The following is a 15,482-nucleotide window of genomic DNA, read 5'->3' as shown; positions in this document are numbered from 1 at the left end:
TGGAGCTTTGGTATACAGCAAAAAGGAGCTGAGTGCAGTCTTATTTTTATCCCCACCCCTCCATTCAGCAGGAACTCTTTGTTTAGGTGTCAAGTTGAATAGAATGAAAACACTCCAAACCCTTGTGCCTTGAGGAGCGCCCTGCTCTCTGAGTCCTGAAGACTTAAAAGAGGCTGCTGGGAAACATGCTATTGTGGGATGGCAGCAGATGCTGCAGCACTGGAAAGAGGTCTCTGAGGCTGTTGTATTTCATATCATAAGCAGGAAAGGGCACGTGCGGCCACAGCCTTCTCTTGGTTGGCTTTAAGACTTTTTTTTTTAAGATTTATTTATTTATTATTATTATATATACCGTGCTCTACCTGCATATACACTTGCAGGACAGAAGAGGGCATCAGATCACATTATAGATGATTGTGAACCACCATGTGGTTGCTGGGAATTGAACTCAAGACCTCTGGAAGAGCAGTCAGTGCTCTTAACCTCTGAGCCATCTCTCCAGCCTGGCTTTGAGACTCTTAGAGATGCTCAGAGTGCAGTCTGTACTGATGATCAGCGCGTCCAGAGCAGCTTCTCTGTTGAGAGCTCAGATGTCCTTCTTCACTGTTTAGGGTCCTAGTAGACTCTGGAGCCAGGGTGTCAAGCATGTGAGACCAGGCCTGATGGAGGATTTGTCTCCAGAAGCATTTAGAAAAAAAGTTCTGGGATTCTGTCATTTTTTAATAATTATAGGATAATAGAAGGATGAGAAACCCTGTCTGGAAAAAACAAACAAACAACACCTATGTTTTTTCTAGTTTAGAGAACAGACCAGCAGAAGTACTTCTTGTGCAGATGTTTTCTTACCTTTTCTGTAGTGTTCCCTTAACAACCTAATGTGTACTCAGCTTGAGGGTTATGGTTTAAAAGCAAGAACAGGAGCCATTTATAACCTGTGCTGTCTCAGGGTTGGTTGGCATTGTCATTTGTGGTTAGGATTTTTGTTGTTGTTGTTGTTGTTGGTTTTTTGAGACAGAGTTTTTCTCTGTAGCCTTGGCTGTCCTGGAACTTGCTTTGTAGACCAGGCTGGCTTCAACTCACAGAGATGTGCCTGCCTCTACCTCCCAAGTGCTGGGATTAAAAGTGTGTGTCAGCTGGGCTGTGGTGGCTGGTGACAGAGGCAGGTGGATCAATGTGAGTTCAAGGCCAGCCTTGGCCTGGTCTACAGAGTGAGTTCAGGACAGCCAGGGCTACACAGGAGAGACCCTGTTTGGGGAGGGAGAAGGTGGGGGGGGGGAGGTGGGCGTCAGCACCATGTGGCTGGCTGTGATTAAGATATTCTGATGAAGAGTATTGCAGTGTTACCAAGCATGGCTTGCTGGTAGCTGTCTTGGTGGATATAAATTAAGGATGCTTAACATACCATAGTCACATTGTCTTTGTAAATGCCTAAGTTTTAGAAATCTGTGACTCTTGTTAACGTAAGGTTTCACTAGTAACTGGGTGTGGTTGCACACCTGTAATCCCAGCACTCAGAGAAGCAGAAGCAGGTGGATCTCTGAGTTTGAGACCAGCCTGGTTTGGTTTACAAAGCAAGTCCAGGGCAGCCAAAGCTACACAGAGAAACAAGAGGGCGGGGCAGAGATTTCACTAGTAAATAGCTAACTTGCAGACTTCAGGCTTCACCTAGTTAATACTCATATCTTTGTGGAGTAGGAGGTGGAGACAGACTAGCTATGTAGCCTAGGCTGCTTTGGAACTTTTTTTTTTTTAAGATTTATTTATTATTTATACAGTATTCTGCCCACATGTGTGCCTGCTCTCCAGAAGAGGGCACCAGATCTCATCATAGGTGGTTGTGAGCCACTATGTGGTTGCTGGGAATTGAGCTCAGGACTTTTGGAAGAACAGACAGTGCTCTTAACCTGAGTCATCTATCTTTCCAGGCTGGTTTGGAACTCTTAAGATCACCTTGCCTCTGCTTTCTGAGTGCTTAGATAGTGGGTACCACCATGCCCAGACTCCCTATGTTCAGTTTCCTTGTTTTTCACAACATTGCTAGCATATTTTAAACTGGCTGGATGCGATAACTGGGTTTTTTTTGGGGGGGGGGGAGGTAGGGGAGTGTTTTACTACATGTGTATATAAAATGTGTTTTGGCCATTTTCATCTCTAGTATCTTCTTCCCTCACCCTTGACTTATTTGGTTAGTTTGTTTTGCTTTTCTGTTAATATAATTTCTGCCTGGTGCCATCTTCCTAGACATAATACCAAGTTCTCTGGTGGTTGTATGGGTTTCCTATCCACGGAGATGTCAGCTCAGGGTTAGGGACTTGGAGCATCCCAGGCATGTGGAATAGCGCTGCTGGTACAGTAGTATTGAGGAGGCTTTACATGGCATAGTTCACTTGTTCATAAGTGCTCTCCACAGAACAGTCAGGTTGGTTTTATAGAGTGTGAATTACTGCCTGCCTGCAATTTCTTTGGGAAGGATTCAAGGTTTCCTCAAGTTTGATTTTTCATTAGCAGTTGTTAGCAGGCAGATGAAGAAAGGAGACACTCTGTACAGTCAAAGCTTATTCATTTCCATTAATGGCAATTCTGCCAAGATTATTAGGGACTCAGTCTGATCAGTTGTCATTGTTCAAACTTGTAAGTGATCCAGAGCTAATGTATTTAAACTAGTATTTTATTCTCTTTTCCCTTGTAGCTTTCACAAAGTTGATCACAGTAAATGGGCAAGAGTATCATCTTCAGCTTGTAGACACAGCGGGGCAGGTAAGTGACCCTCAGAATCCCCTGCAGTGCGTCTGACAGCCCTGCCTAGCAGCATTCCCCACCCCCCACCCCCCACTCCTAGGTCTCAGGCTGTGGGGGCAGCAGAATGGTACTGCTCTCTGTCTGCCTGGCCTTTTATGAGACCGCATGGCCGATCTCTGAGGAATTGTTCTCCTTCACAGCTGTTTTAACTGTGTTATTAGCAGATTTGATCTTAGGAGGACTTGAGCCTGGACACAACAGATTGGTTAGATTGTGTGGTGGTCATATTTACTTGTGGATTTGATTTGATGAGTAATTACCAGAAGTTAAGTTCTCCCGCATCCTTTGGGGTGGGGGTGGGGGCTCAGGTTAATGAAGTTTAATCAGGGCAGCAGTGGTGTATGGAATGCATTGCTGCGATACTGACTTGGGACAAAGGAGAAAGAAGAGTACTCCAGGGAACAGAAAAGCCCTTTGACAACTTAGCTGCCTTGTTTCCATGGCACCCAGTCCTGCCTTTCCTAGAAACCATTTTGTTAGACTGAATTTGTCCCTGTTCGCTGGAGGGTGAGGAGTATAAAGAGCTGGGCTTTCAGCTCTGACTCTTCCTGCCTTGCAGCACAGAGTCACAAAGGGTCAGGCCAGCAGGCGGGTAAGAGGACGAATTTCTGCAATGTGGAATGGAGGCGTGTGGCACAGAGAACCTGGGCATATTTGAAATGGACCTAAAATAATTAAAATAATGTGATGTGTCTTGTACTTAGAAATGAATTTCTTCTGCTTTGTTAGGAAGTAAGCACAGAATGAACAGGTGAAGCAGGAGATAGCTGAACTGAACTAAGTGGTGTTAGCACCAGAGGAACCTGGAGTTTTTGTACTGGAAGCAAATAAACCCTCAATGTTTGTAACTCTGAGTGTCTAGAGTACTGCCACTGCTCTTTTTCCCCAGCCTGTACATCCAGAGTCTGTGGTGGATCATGCTGAACCAGTCAGACATTAGCAGTTCTATCCCACAGGCCCATTGTAATCTCTGAAAGAATGTGCACTGGGTGGCTGGAGAGATGGCTCAGTGGTTAAGAGCACTGACTGCAGTTCCAGAGGTCATGAGTTCAATTCCTATCAACCACATGGTGGCTCACAACCATCCACAATGAGATCTGGTGCCCTCTTTTGGCCTGCAGGTGTACATGCAAGCAGAGCACTGTATGCATAATAATAAAAAAAAAAAAAAAAAAAAGAATGTGCACTGGGGCTTATTAAAACAAGAGATGGTATGAGCCCCTGGCAATGTAGGATTAGGACCAATTTGGAAGGCTTCTCTCTGTCCTTGTGGTTGAATAGACAATTTATTGCCTGAATGAAGACACATTTAGTGTGAACGAGACTGCTGCTGTTGTTGGTAAACCAGATTTAGGGTCCTGGGCAAAGTGTTTAGAGTGGGACTCCCAAATTACCTGGCCTTCAGTCTGCTTTTGGATATTTGGAATCTTTTTTTAAAGCCCCTAGAAAGTGGGGGCTAAGTCTGGAACCCCTCTAAGAAGCTTTGCGTCAGATAGGACATGGTAGCACACACCTTTAATTCTAACACTCAGGAGGCAGAGGCCTCTGTGAATATGAGGCCATCCTGGTCTGCATAGTGAGACCCTGTTTCCAAAAGGGGGTGGGTGGGGCTCTGAGTCTCAATTATTCTTATTTATCCAGTGACCTGAAGACAAAGGATGAGTTCTGCTGTGCCTGCTGCTTTCCTGGTTTCAGCCTGCACTGGATGGTTAGGTTGAGGTTTCTATAGACTTGATATCCCTCAGACAAGAGAGTGCATTGCTATAACTCTGTTGACAGGGACATCTAAACAGACTGGGGAGGAAATGTCTCCCTGTGGCTTTCCAAGTCAACACAGGTGCATTCTTCTAAGGAATGGCTTTGCTCTAAACTTGGAGGTACAGTTGGACATCAAACAGTCTTAAGTGTTTTTAATGGTCTGATAATGGAAGTAATAAAACTGACAGGATCCTAAGTCAAGGATGATTGTGTGTTGTGCAGTTGAAAGCAGCAGAACTTGGGTTGCCACTGTCACTCCGATGAGTTCTTTGTTACTGGATGATGCATTCAGATTTGGCTACTTTGAATGATTCTCACCTTTGCTAATATTAGTAGTTCTTTAAGGTTATATTTAATGTGCAGTTCATAGCAATGAAGCATGGCACCTGTTTACTCTGGTCTATGAAGAGTACTCAAATAAAATTAATTTTTTTCTACAGGATGAATATTCCATTTTTCCTCAGACATACTCCATAGATATTAATGGTTATATTCTTGTGTACTCTGTTACATCAATCAAAAGGTAAGACTAGCTGCTTGCTTGAATTTATTTACTATACATAGACCCTTTTAAATGATTATGCTAAAATTAATAGTAACAGAATTGGTTATTACACTAAATGTTTTCAGTGATTTTTTTTTTAAATGATGCAGTCAGGTTATTTGTAGGAACTAGAGTCCTCAATACATCCCATTACACTGATAGAATAAAATGTGTTTTCTTACCTGTGGCTGTCTAGGTGGTAACTGAATGTGATCTGAGCTTTTCTGCTATTTGAATGGGACACAGTGAATTGGTTTTATGTTTTGTGTGTTTTGACTATGTTAATACAGAATTGACTCACCAATACAATTTAGGGACTTGAGTTTGTTTGAATATTTTATCCTGTGGACTTTGAATAATAGTGTTTTGCTGACTGAAAATGCAGCCACTGTTTTGTTAGTGATTTTGATTCTTTTAGCCACACATTTGTCACCAGGAATGTCATCCATTGTCACAAAAGGAGTGGACTGTTGGAGTAAGCAAAACAGATATGGCTGGATATGCAAGGAGAATTTGTGTCAATGGTTTGTCCTTGAAGACTTCATGGAAATGCCACTCTCCAAGTGTGAGGACCTGAGTTTAGATCCATAGCACCCATGTAGAAGCAGGCATAGCAGCCTGTGCCTGTAGTCTCTACACTGGGGATTTAGAGACCGAAGGACCCCTGGGGCTTGATAGCCAGCCATTCTAGCCAGTCAGCAAGCTCCAGGTTCGGTGAGACCCTAGGTTAAATAAATAAATAAATAAATAAATAAATGTGATTAGGGAAGGCACCTGAGGGCAACCATACTACAGGCATAGCCCATCGCTGACTGTTAACCATAAGTAGCCCTTCTTCAGATGCTTTGGTTCTCGCCTTCTGTAGAAAGAAATTAAACAATCAGCTGGTAAGGTAACTTGCCCAGGGTTGCATAGGCTGTATGTGACACTGATTCATGCCCAAGTCTCCCACATCACACTCAAGGCCAGCTGTCCAGTAGAACTTGACTGCAGGGATGGGATTATTTCATATGTAGGCCAGGCTAGCCTTGAACTAACTGAGATCTGCCTGCCCTACCTCCCTGAGTGCTGAGATTACAGGTGTGCACCACCATGCCCAGCCAGGTGTTGTGGCTCTAGTCCCAGCAACAAGGAGGCAGAGGTAGACTACTAAGTTCAAGGCTAGCCTGGCCTACATGCGAGTTTCAGGCTAGCCAGGGCTACACAGTGGGACCGTTTATCTACTGAACAAATGAGGGCTAAGAACAAGTTATTCTAGAACCATAACCATAATCACTATTGAAAAAGAGAGTAAAGCTGCGTGTGGTGACACACACCTTTAATCCCAGCACTCGGGAGGCAGAGGCAGGCGGATCTCTTGAGTTTGAGGACAGCCAAGGCTACACAGAGAAACCCTGTCTTTTAAAAAAAAAAAAAAAGGCATTTGACATTACATTTATATTGCCTTGAACTAATTGGGTTTTTTTCCTAAAGACTTTTATATTTTTTTTTATATATTTTTATGTGTACTTGTACGACAGAGGATGGCATCAGATCCCATTACAGATGGTTGTGGGCCACCATGTGGGTGATGGGAATTGAACTCAGGACCTCTGGAAGGGCAGCCAGCGCCCTTAACCTCTGAGCCATCTCTGCTAATTTTAAAAATAAGGAAGCTTGGGCTGACCAGGTGGCTTAGTAGGTACGAGTACTCACTGTACACGCTTGAGGGACCTGAGCTGAGGGGTGTGCCCCACTGCCCAGCTTAATTCTTATCAGTAATGGGGTGTGTGATGTGTTCAGCAGTCTTTGTTCAAAAACTGAGCCTTTTTGGAGTTTCTTATGTCCGCCCCTGACAATGATACTGGATACCACTGCAAAGAAGTGGGTGAGAGCTATGGAAGTTTGTGGATTTATGTAGGCGAAACAAGTCTAGGAAGTACCATTGAGGAGGGTGGTGGGGAGAGGGGCCGGAGGATGAGAATGCACTACCCAACACCCACATTGGGTAGTCCACAGAATCCTGTAACTTCAGCTCCTGGGGTTCCAGTGCTCTGTTCTAGATTATGCAGGCACACATATACAGACACATATAAACATAACTTAAAAATTAGTCTGAAGCTGGGCATGGTGGCAGGCAGATATCTGTGAGTTAGAGGCCAGCCTGGTCTGCAAAGAGAGTCCAGGACAGCCAAGGCTACACAGAGAAACCCTGTCTTGAGCCCCCTCCCCCGCACAAAAAAAAATCAGTTTGAGGGAAAAAAGAGCCATAGAGTAAAGACTTGGAAACAAATAAGGGAGAATGGTCAAGGATCTCAAGGAAGAGGGCATTTCAGTGGAAGGTTCTGGCCGTGCTGGAGGCCCAGCAAGGTGGATGGAAGAAGGAAAAGAAGTCAGGACTTGGGAGTCATCTTGGTGGAAGCCAACGGCAGTGAGAAGCACAGAGCTGGACCGAGGGACCACAGAGAGGAGTGGGAGGCTGTCAGGTTCTGGGCCACTTCAAAAGTGGTGCAGTGTGTGCTGGTTGATGCTCACACCAGGCTTTCTGAGTGAGGGTGGGAACAGCTTGTGTCCATTAGCCAGTGGCCAGAGGTGTAAATGATCCCACTGTGGCAGTATTTTAGGTTAATCACTGTGATATGCTCAGGGATCATCAGGGCATGGATGGCAGTTTAAAAAAACAAGGGTTGGCAGCACCCAGTGAATGACAGTGCCTAGAAAAGGAGGGGAAGCCAGGCATGATGTCACATGCCTTTAATCCCACCACGGGGAGGCAGAGGCAGGCAGAACCAGCTAAGCCTGGTCCCGGTAGCAGGTTCCAAGCCATCCAGGGCTATACATCGAAACATTGAGGCTGCCTCAAAAAAAAAAAAAAAAGAAAGAAAGAAAGAGAAAATGGAAGAGTAACAGGGCTGATCACTAGGGGAAAACACCTCACAAAAAAATTATCCAGATTCCCATATAAACACTCAGTTCTTTGATAAATGCAGTTTGAGGGTAAATAGGTGTTCTTATGGTTTGTCAGCCCAGTGCTAGACTTAAACAGCGTGAACCTGTCTGCCTTTGAGTAGTCTCAATAAGGATTACCAGGTGTCATATGTGAAAGGACTTGATAATTCTTTGTTCAAGTTAAAATGGTGAATCTGTGCTGTTTTTGTTTTTTGTTTTTTTAATATATGTAACTTTTTAAACTTCTTCATTAAAATGATGTCTGTTCCTACACTTTTTGTATTGTAGTTTTGAAGTAATTAAAGTTATCCACGGCAAGTTGTTGGATATGGTGGGGAAAGTACAGTAAGTAACACCGTGTCTCTTCTTATAAATGCATGTTAGCGTCTCCTAAGCTAGAAAGGCTGAATCGATTTACCTTGGCTCTTGTGTTTTCTCCTAATAGGATACCTATTATGTTGGTTGGAAATAAGAAAGACCTGCATATGGAAAGGTATGTAGCTCTTAAGTCCATGGAGATTTAGTCACCAAAATGCTATTTTAAATTCTGTTTTCATGGCAAAAGTGTTGCCATTGTGTACAGTAGCAGCAGTAGACAGTGTAAATGCTATACTTACTTAGGACAAGGAGCGTGCCAGGACATTCTCTTGAGGTTAAATACCAAGACAGGGTCCCAGTTTTCACACATACTAGTTGTGATCAGAGAAGGGCACCATGTCCAAGGAGCCCAGTGGCAGAGTGTTGGGAGGAGCTGAGAGTATCCTGGGCTGGTTGATGCTCAGGTGAACTGTGGCCGTGGTGGATTTTCCCGGGCCCTAAGTTGCTTAAAACCTTGCACAGGTGATCGTGGTTGATGCTGCAGTGCTGGAAAACAGTCACTTTCCTGAACCTGCAAAGGCTTGTTGCCATCCAGGCCAGGTGGAGCTAAGTGCTCCAGCATTGTTTCCTGATGGCATAGAGCACATGATTCTGTTGATAGGAAGGTTGGTCAAGTGGGGCCTCTGATAACTTAGTTGACGCTTTTTTTAAAATGACAGAGAACAAGGAGTCAAGAGTTTTCTTCTCCCTTTAGGGTGATCAGTTATGAAGAAGGAAAGGCTTTGGCAGAATCTTGGAATGCAGCTTTTTTGGAATCTTCTGCTAAAGAAAATCAGGTATGCAAGATAGTGGTGGCTCACACCTTTAATCTCAGCACTAGGGAGGCAGAGGCAGGCACCATCACTGTGAGTTCAAGGCCAGCCTGGTCTACAAAACGAATCCAGGCTAGCCAAGGCTACACAGAGAGACCCTGTCTCAAAAAACAGAGAGGGAGAGAGACAGAAACAAAGAGAAATATTCTACTGAGGTGGGCTTAGAATGCATATAGAGAAGGGCATACTTGTTGAAAGCACATTTGTTCCTGTGGCTGTGTCCATAGGCCAGAGCAGAAATAAGACATAGACAAGGAGACTTAACTGTATAACTGTGGAATCCTTTTCACTAGAAAATGGGTCAGATTCGTGGGGTTTTGTTTGTTGTGTTTTTTAATAAATAAACCCCTCTTATTGTAAGTAATGCACTGGCCTGGCTTTGCAGTGCAAGCCCTCAGTCAAAATATAGTCAAATAGCTATTCTGCAGGCTCCTCTGCACAGTCCACAGTTCAGACACAGACTGGGTGATTGGGAGGGCAGGAAGGCAGCACGCACCTGGCCAGGCCCAGCTCTTTTCTTGGCTGGGTTGACGAAGGCAGATAAGCCCCATGGAATGACGAACAAACGGTGGCACAGCAAGCAGACGACTGCTAGGAGAGCGTCCTCAGAACCTTTGGGCCCAGGGCATTCTAGAGGCCCACAACTTCTTGAATTTGTTAATGAGAAAAAATAAATTAATAACTTGGTTCTAAGAATGCTGAGTCGCATGTCCAGTTTGGGGCACAAAAAAGGGGGGTCCTTTTTTTCTTTGGAGTGCAAGATTTGTTGGCTTACTTTTAAAAGTTCATATAAAAATATTCTCTATGAGATAAGATGACCCAATCCTTTCCCCCTCGCCAATTTCCCCATACAGGATTGGGGGGGGGTCTGAACCTATGACAAGCAAAGTCATCTAATCTGACATCTTGTCAGCCCTCCATCTCTATTTCCTCTTGAGGTTGCATAGTTATTTATAACACAGAAATTATTAAGAGTTGTTTTGTTGCCAATTTTAGCCTTACGGCTGTCCCTTTAAAGAAAGTGTCATTTCTGTACTAGAGCATGTCACAGAAGTCTGCTGCTTTTTATTCGTAGCTTCAGTTTACACTTGTTCCTTTGCCCAGACCTATGGTGTCCATGCTCACTGATGCCTCCATCCCTCACTTTTATTCCCGCTTCGCTGCCTGACCTTCCTCAAAGCATGCTCAAGTCCTTGGCGTGTTGTGGTAGCCTGTGCTGTGTTTTCCAGGCAGTGCACACAGACTGCACTCCTTCTTTAAGCTTGGGAAAGACATTTCTTGAGCTTAACACATCCTCCTCCATTGTCCCTTTGTACTCTCTAGTGGTTCGTAGTATTGAACCACTTCATCATGTGGCCACTAAGATGACTTTACCCTTCTGAGGAAACTCCAGGCTCACAGGCTTAGCTAGCTGCACTTGTCAGAGCCAGGAGCCAGGAGCCAAGAGTCTCCCTGCAGCCTGTCTTCCCTGTCTTTGTCTCAGCCATTCTTTGAGAACTGAGGTGGACTCACTTAACCTTTATGCCCCCTGTTAGCTCTGTTTATTTCTTTGTGTACATCAACTCAGGTGTAGTGGAACAGACAGTGAAAGAAATCCAGAGAGCAGGAGTAAAGGCAGGAGTAAAGGCTGGTTGTGTGCACTTTTATATTTATCATTTGTCTACTCTGTTCTCAATATTATCTGTTCAGCTATCTCATTTTAGAAATGATAAAATTTAAATCCAAAGAAGTTAGAGAACTTGAGGTCGCTGTGATTCACGGTATAGGCAGTATGGCCAGTTTCAGACCCACCCAGAGCACCGCTCTTTTCCTGGGCGTTGCATTCTGATAAGCACGTAAGCCAAGCCAGTGCCTTTCAAGAGAGATGGCCACTGGGACTGGCTTACAGTTAGTTAGATGCACACACTGAGCTGCGAAGACAGCTCGTTTTCCAGTGGTTATAGAGCAGGTAGCCATGAGCCGGGGCCAGGGGGAGAGGTAAGCTGAGGGACTGTACCTAGGTCCAAAGTGAGCAGTTGTATGCAGGGCATGCTCCCCTGCGCCAAGCATTGTTGACATGCTGATAGACGTGCTTGCTGAGTCAGGGGGTTCATTACTGTGAGAGCAAAAGCTGACCAGAGAAAAGAGCAGAAAGGGGTTAGCTCTAGGACAGGAGGAACGTCAAAGGAGTCAGACGCTAGGCCTGCCAGATTGACCCTTATGGACTCTGTGAGCTAGGGCGTTACTGTTGGGACACATAAATGTATGTTAGAATTGACTCCTGGTAATGAGGGGCCGAGGCCAGGTCCTGCCTTCTAAAACAGTAGCTTTTCATTTTCATGATCATAGTTCTCTGTATTAAAAGAACAGAGACTGACAGTTTGCTTCAGAAAAAGGAGATCTTTCTCAAGTGGCCAGAGGAAGGCCAAACATGGTGGCGCACGCCTTTAATCCCAGCACTCTGGAGGCAGAGGCAGGCAGGTCACTGTGAGTTCGAGGCCAGCCTGGTCTACAAAGTGAGTCCAGGACAGCCAAGGCTACACAGAGAAACCCTATCCCGGGGGTCGGGGGGGCGGACGTAAAGTGGCTAGAGTAGTTTTGACTGCAGGACTAAGGTTGGGGTGAGAGTCACTAGAGAAGACCAGGACTGGAAGGAGTAGGGTTTCCTGGGAGCTTGGCTAGACGGGTTTGTGATTAGTGGCATGGTGCCCAGGAGGAATAGCTCTGCTGATGGAGGGCTTGTAGGTGTCTGCAGAAGCAGCTCGGGGAGGCAGGGTAAGAAAGGAGTTGATCAAGGCTGGGGTTTTGGGGATGCCAAGAGAAGGATTGGGTCTGCAGGAGCAGGCAGGGCAAGAAGAGCACCTCCCCTGCAGGAGGCCTGGGGTGCCAGTGGTCCCAGAAGAAAAGGACTCCTTAGGAAAGAGCCACAGGGCAGGGTCCCAAACATCCAGAGAGCATCATGGACCACTTCTGGGCAGAGCAGGGTGAGGGAAGCTGGGCTAGTTGCAGTTAAAAAGCAAGGGGCTCTGGGGCATCTGGACCTAAAGAACAGGTCAGTAGCTACCCTCCTCAGAATCTACTGAGAACTGATCCTGTCACTGTTTTTACCTTCTCTTCAGACTGCTGTTGATGTTTTTAAAAGAATAATTTTGGAAGCAGAAAAGATAGATGGAGCAGCTTCACAAGGGAAGTCTTCGTGCTCGGTGATGTGACGATTCTGCTACAGAGCACACTGGGAGTATATTCCACCTGAAGAAGCAAACTGCTCGTCATCCTTGAAGACAACTATGCTTCTGTTTTTTTCTGTTAACCTGAAAGATGTCATTTGGGTCAGAGGTCCTCCCCTTTCAGATTATGTTACCGTCTGACTCTGTCCAAATGAGTTCACTTCCATTTTCAAATTTTAAACAATCATATTTTCAATTTATATATTGTATTTCTTAATATTATGACCAAGAATTTTATCGGCATTAATTTTTCAGTGTAGTTTGTTGTTTAAAATAATGTAATCATCAAAATGATACACATGTTACACTACTATTAACTAGGCTTCAATATATCAGTGTTTATTTCATTGTGTTAAATGTATACTTGTAAATAAAATAGCTGCAAACCTTAATCCTTTGCATTCCGTGATGTGGTGTTTAGACGAGGAGCCGTGGTGGTGCACATTTTTAATCCCTGCACTTGGAAAGCAAAGAGGCAGGTCAGTCTGAGTTCAAGGCCAGCCTAGGCTTTATAGGGAGTTACAGACCAACCAGAGTTGCAGTGTCTCAAAAACAAAACAACAAAAGAACCGTACTCTGGGAGTTCATCTACTGGCACTCAGCAGGCTCTGTGGGTTCCAGGGACCCAGAGAAGATGAAGCCTCCAGGGTGGGTGCCTGCTGATTCTGTGGCCTCTGGCCAGCAGGCTAGCAGCAAGGGCTGCCCTTGCCGCCAGCAGATACTAGGTCTGGGGGTCTTTTTTCATGTGTGTGCGTGCGTGCACACACACAGGACATGTAGTGGGTGGGGGGTGTCTTTCTTCAATAGAAGGTTTCTCTGTGTAGCCCTGGCTGTCCTGGGATTCGCTCTGTAGACCACACTGGCCTCAAACTCAGAGATTGGTGTGCCTCTGCTGGGGTTAAAAGCGTGCCCAGCCATACAGTATTTTCTGATTCTATTTACACCGACTCTTCCCATTTTGCCACATTTACCTCCAGCACATCCCTCTCCTGAGTCCAGTTACTGCCATCTATTGGAATGTTAACTAGCCTTTTGGCCTTTTATCTTCTACAGGAAACTGTAGCTGCATACAATAGCCATGTCATGCCTAGAAGGCAGCATTTCACAGACTCCTCCCATCCTCCACCTCTTAGGTTCTTTCTGCCCCCTTTTCCATAGGTGAACTTGAGTTGTAAATGGAGCCCCTTCCTCGTTAAAATTTCACAGGGCCATTTCTAATACCACGCAAATGCTACAGCTGGCATAATGCAATGCGTAGCTCTTGCAGGGTGGTGACCAGGTCTGTGAGCACTGCCCAGGGAGAGGGAGCCGGTGGATTCCCTCTTCCATGTAAATATCGCTACAACTGATGCCTCAGTTGGTGAAGTCTTATGGAAACATGAGGACCTAGGATCAGATTCCCAGTTGAAAGAAAAGCCCTGTACTGGGGAGGAGGAGACATAAGGCTTGCTGGAGCTTGCTGCCAGCCACTCGAGCAGAATTGGGAGCTCTAGATATTATGTCATAAAGGGTAATGTTTTCCTTGGCGGCACATGAAAGTAATCTTAGATTCATTGAGCTACAGGAAGCATGAATGTAAAAGTAGGTTTATGTTTAAAAATATTTTACAGCTCAAAATTGAATTTCAAAATACAAGTAAAATTACAAGAGAAGATTTACATGGAATTTTATTAAAGCAACAGTCTGCTGGGCCTCCCTGGCTTGACAGCTCTTCACCAGCTCCCTTCATAGGTTTTCCTTAAAGATGCTTATTACCTCATAGCCCCACACACCACCTGTGTGTTCTGCAGTCTTTCTGGTCACAGTCCACACACTTGAGTCTTTTTGGTCTGTGGTACTGCGTTTCCTGGAGTCCTCCGGTGACTTGTTGACCCACTAGTCTTGGCTGCTCTGTTAAGTCTCTCACTGGGCCTTTCCTGCCCTCAACCCTTCGCCTTGATTTTATTTGTTCATAGCTTTAACTCAGTTGCCTGGGAGGGCGGATCTCTGAGTTAGAGGAGAGAAAGGGGGAGAAGAACACAAACTGTTACGCCTGGTGGGTTTTCTGTCCCCACCATCATCTCTGGGCTCCACGTTTATCCACTTGCATTTTCTCACGGGCATTGCTAGTGGTTTTTGTTGTTTCCTTTTGGAGGGAGTCTTGCTGTGCCACCCTGGCTGTTCTCCTACCCAAGTGCTGGTACAGGTATATGTCACCATACCCAGCAATCCATGCATAGTTACTGATTTTTCTCACAAATGAGGTCTGCCTCCCCCTTTTCAGGAAGGGAAGGGAGGCATTACTCGCAAGAGCTATGCCCTGCTCACTCATCCAGCCCGAGGCAGTCACGGCCCACCTCTATTCTTTCTCTGTCTTATCCAGATCTGCATTTGCACACCCTCCAACTCACGACACCTCAGCCAGCACCATCATGGAGAAAGCATACTTCCTCCACCACTCACAATTCTTTAGCAATTAGCCAAATCCAGGCCACGTGGCAATAGGGCCCAGTGCGGTTTTGCTGATGTTTTCAGAGCTCCAAGCTGGTGTGGTCTGTAACCTATGTCTGCCCCTCCTCTGTCTTCCATTTCATCTCTTCCAGAGGCTTCCACATTCACCCGAAAGCACCATTGATGTGCTCAAGCCTGGCTCTTCATCCAGAACAGCAGGTGTCAGAGCTAATGATTGTCAGGGTCCTTGCAGGTGTGTCTCTTATCCCGCGTGTCACACACTTGGAGCTGTGAAACAGAGCTTCTACTGAACTGCTTCAAGTTCTCGGGTTTTTGTAGCTCTGCTTACCCTGAGAAGTACAATAACATCTTAATTCTAACACCCCCAATTCAGATTAATACCAAGTTGATTTCAGTACCCAGTGAAAGAAAGAGCAAGCTAGTGTGTGTAACTCAATTCACTTGCCCTTGTCTGCTGCTACTGGCATGAAAGGACACTTTGATGTACTGAGTGCCTTTACCAGACTTGTAATTGCGTATTAAAAATTTGAGAGATGAGCCGGGCGGTGGTGGCGCATGCCTTTAATCCCAGCACTTGGGAGGCAGAGGCAGGTATTGAGTTTGAGG

At 45.3% G+C, this 15,482-nt stretch overlaps 1 protein-coding gene across 1 annotated transcript in view; it reads left to right on the top strand.

Annotated features, from left to right (window-relative positions):
* RHEB (Ras homolog, mTORC1 binding) overlaps window positions 1-12,817 on the top strand; it is a 31,169-nt gene extending 18,352 nt beyond the window's left edge. Inside the window, exons 3-8 of the mRNA XM_084787787.1 lie at window positions 2,690-2,757; window positions 4,998-5,080; window positions 8,318-8,374; window positions 8,475-8,522; window positions 9,102-9,183; window positions 12,318-12,817. Of these exons, the coding sequence (XP_084643913.1) occupies window positions 2,690-2,757; window positions 4,998-5,080; window positions 8,318-8,374; window positions 8,475-8,522; window positions 9,102-9,183; window positions 12,318-12,410 (431 nt within the window). The 3' untranslated portion in view covers window positions 12,411-12,817. The remainder of the gene's footprint in view (window positions 1-2,689; window positions 2,758-4,997; window positions 5,081-8,317; window positions 8,375-8,474; window positions 8,523-9,101; window positions 9,184-12,317) is intronic.
* Window positions 12,818-15,482: the final 2,665 nt, after the last annotated feature.

Source organism: Acomys minous (genome assembly GCF_964271855.1).
Source record: "Acomys minous genome assembly, chromosome: 6".
NCBI lineage: Eukaryota > Metazoa > Chordata > Mammalia > Rodentia > Muridae > Acomys > Acomys minous.
Note: the sequence above shows the minus strand (reverse complement) of the source record. Positions and strands in the feature narration are given on the sequence as shown.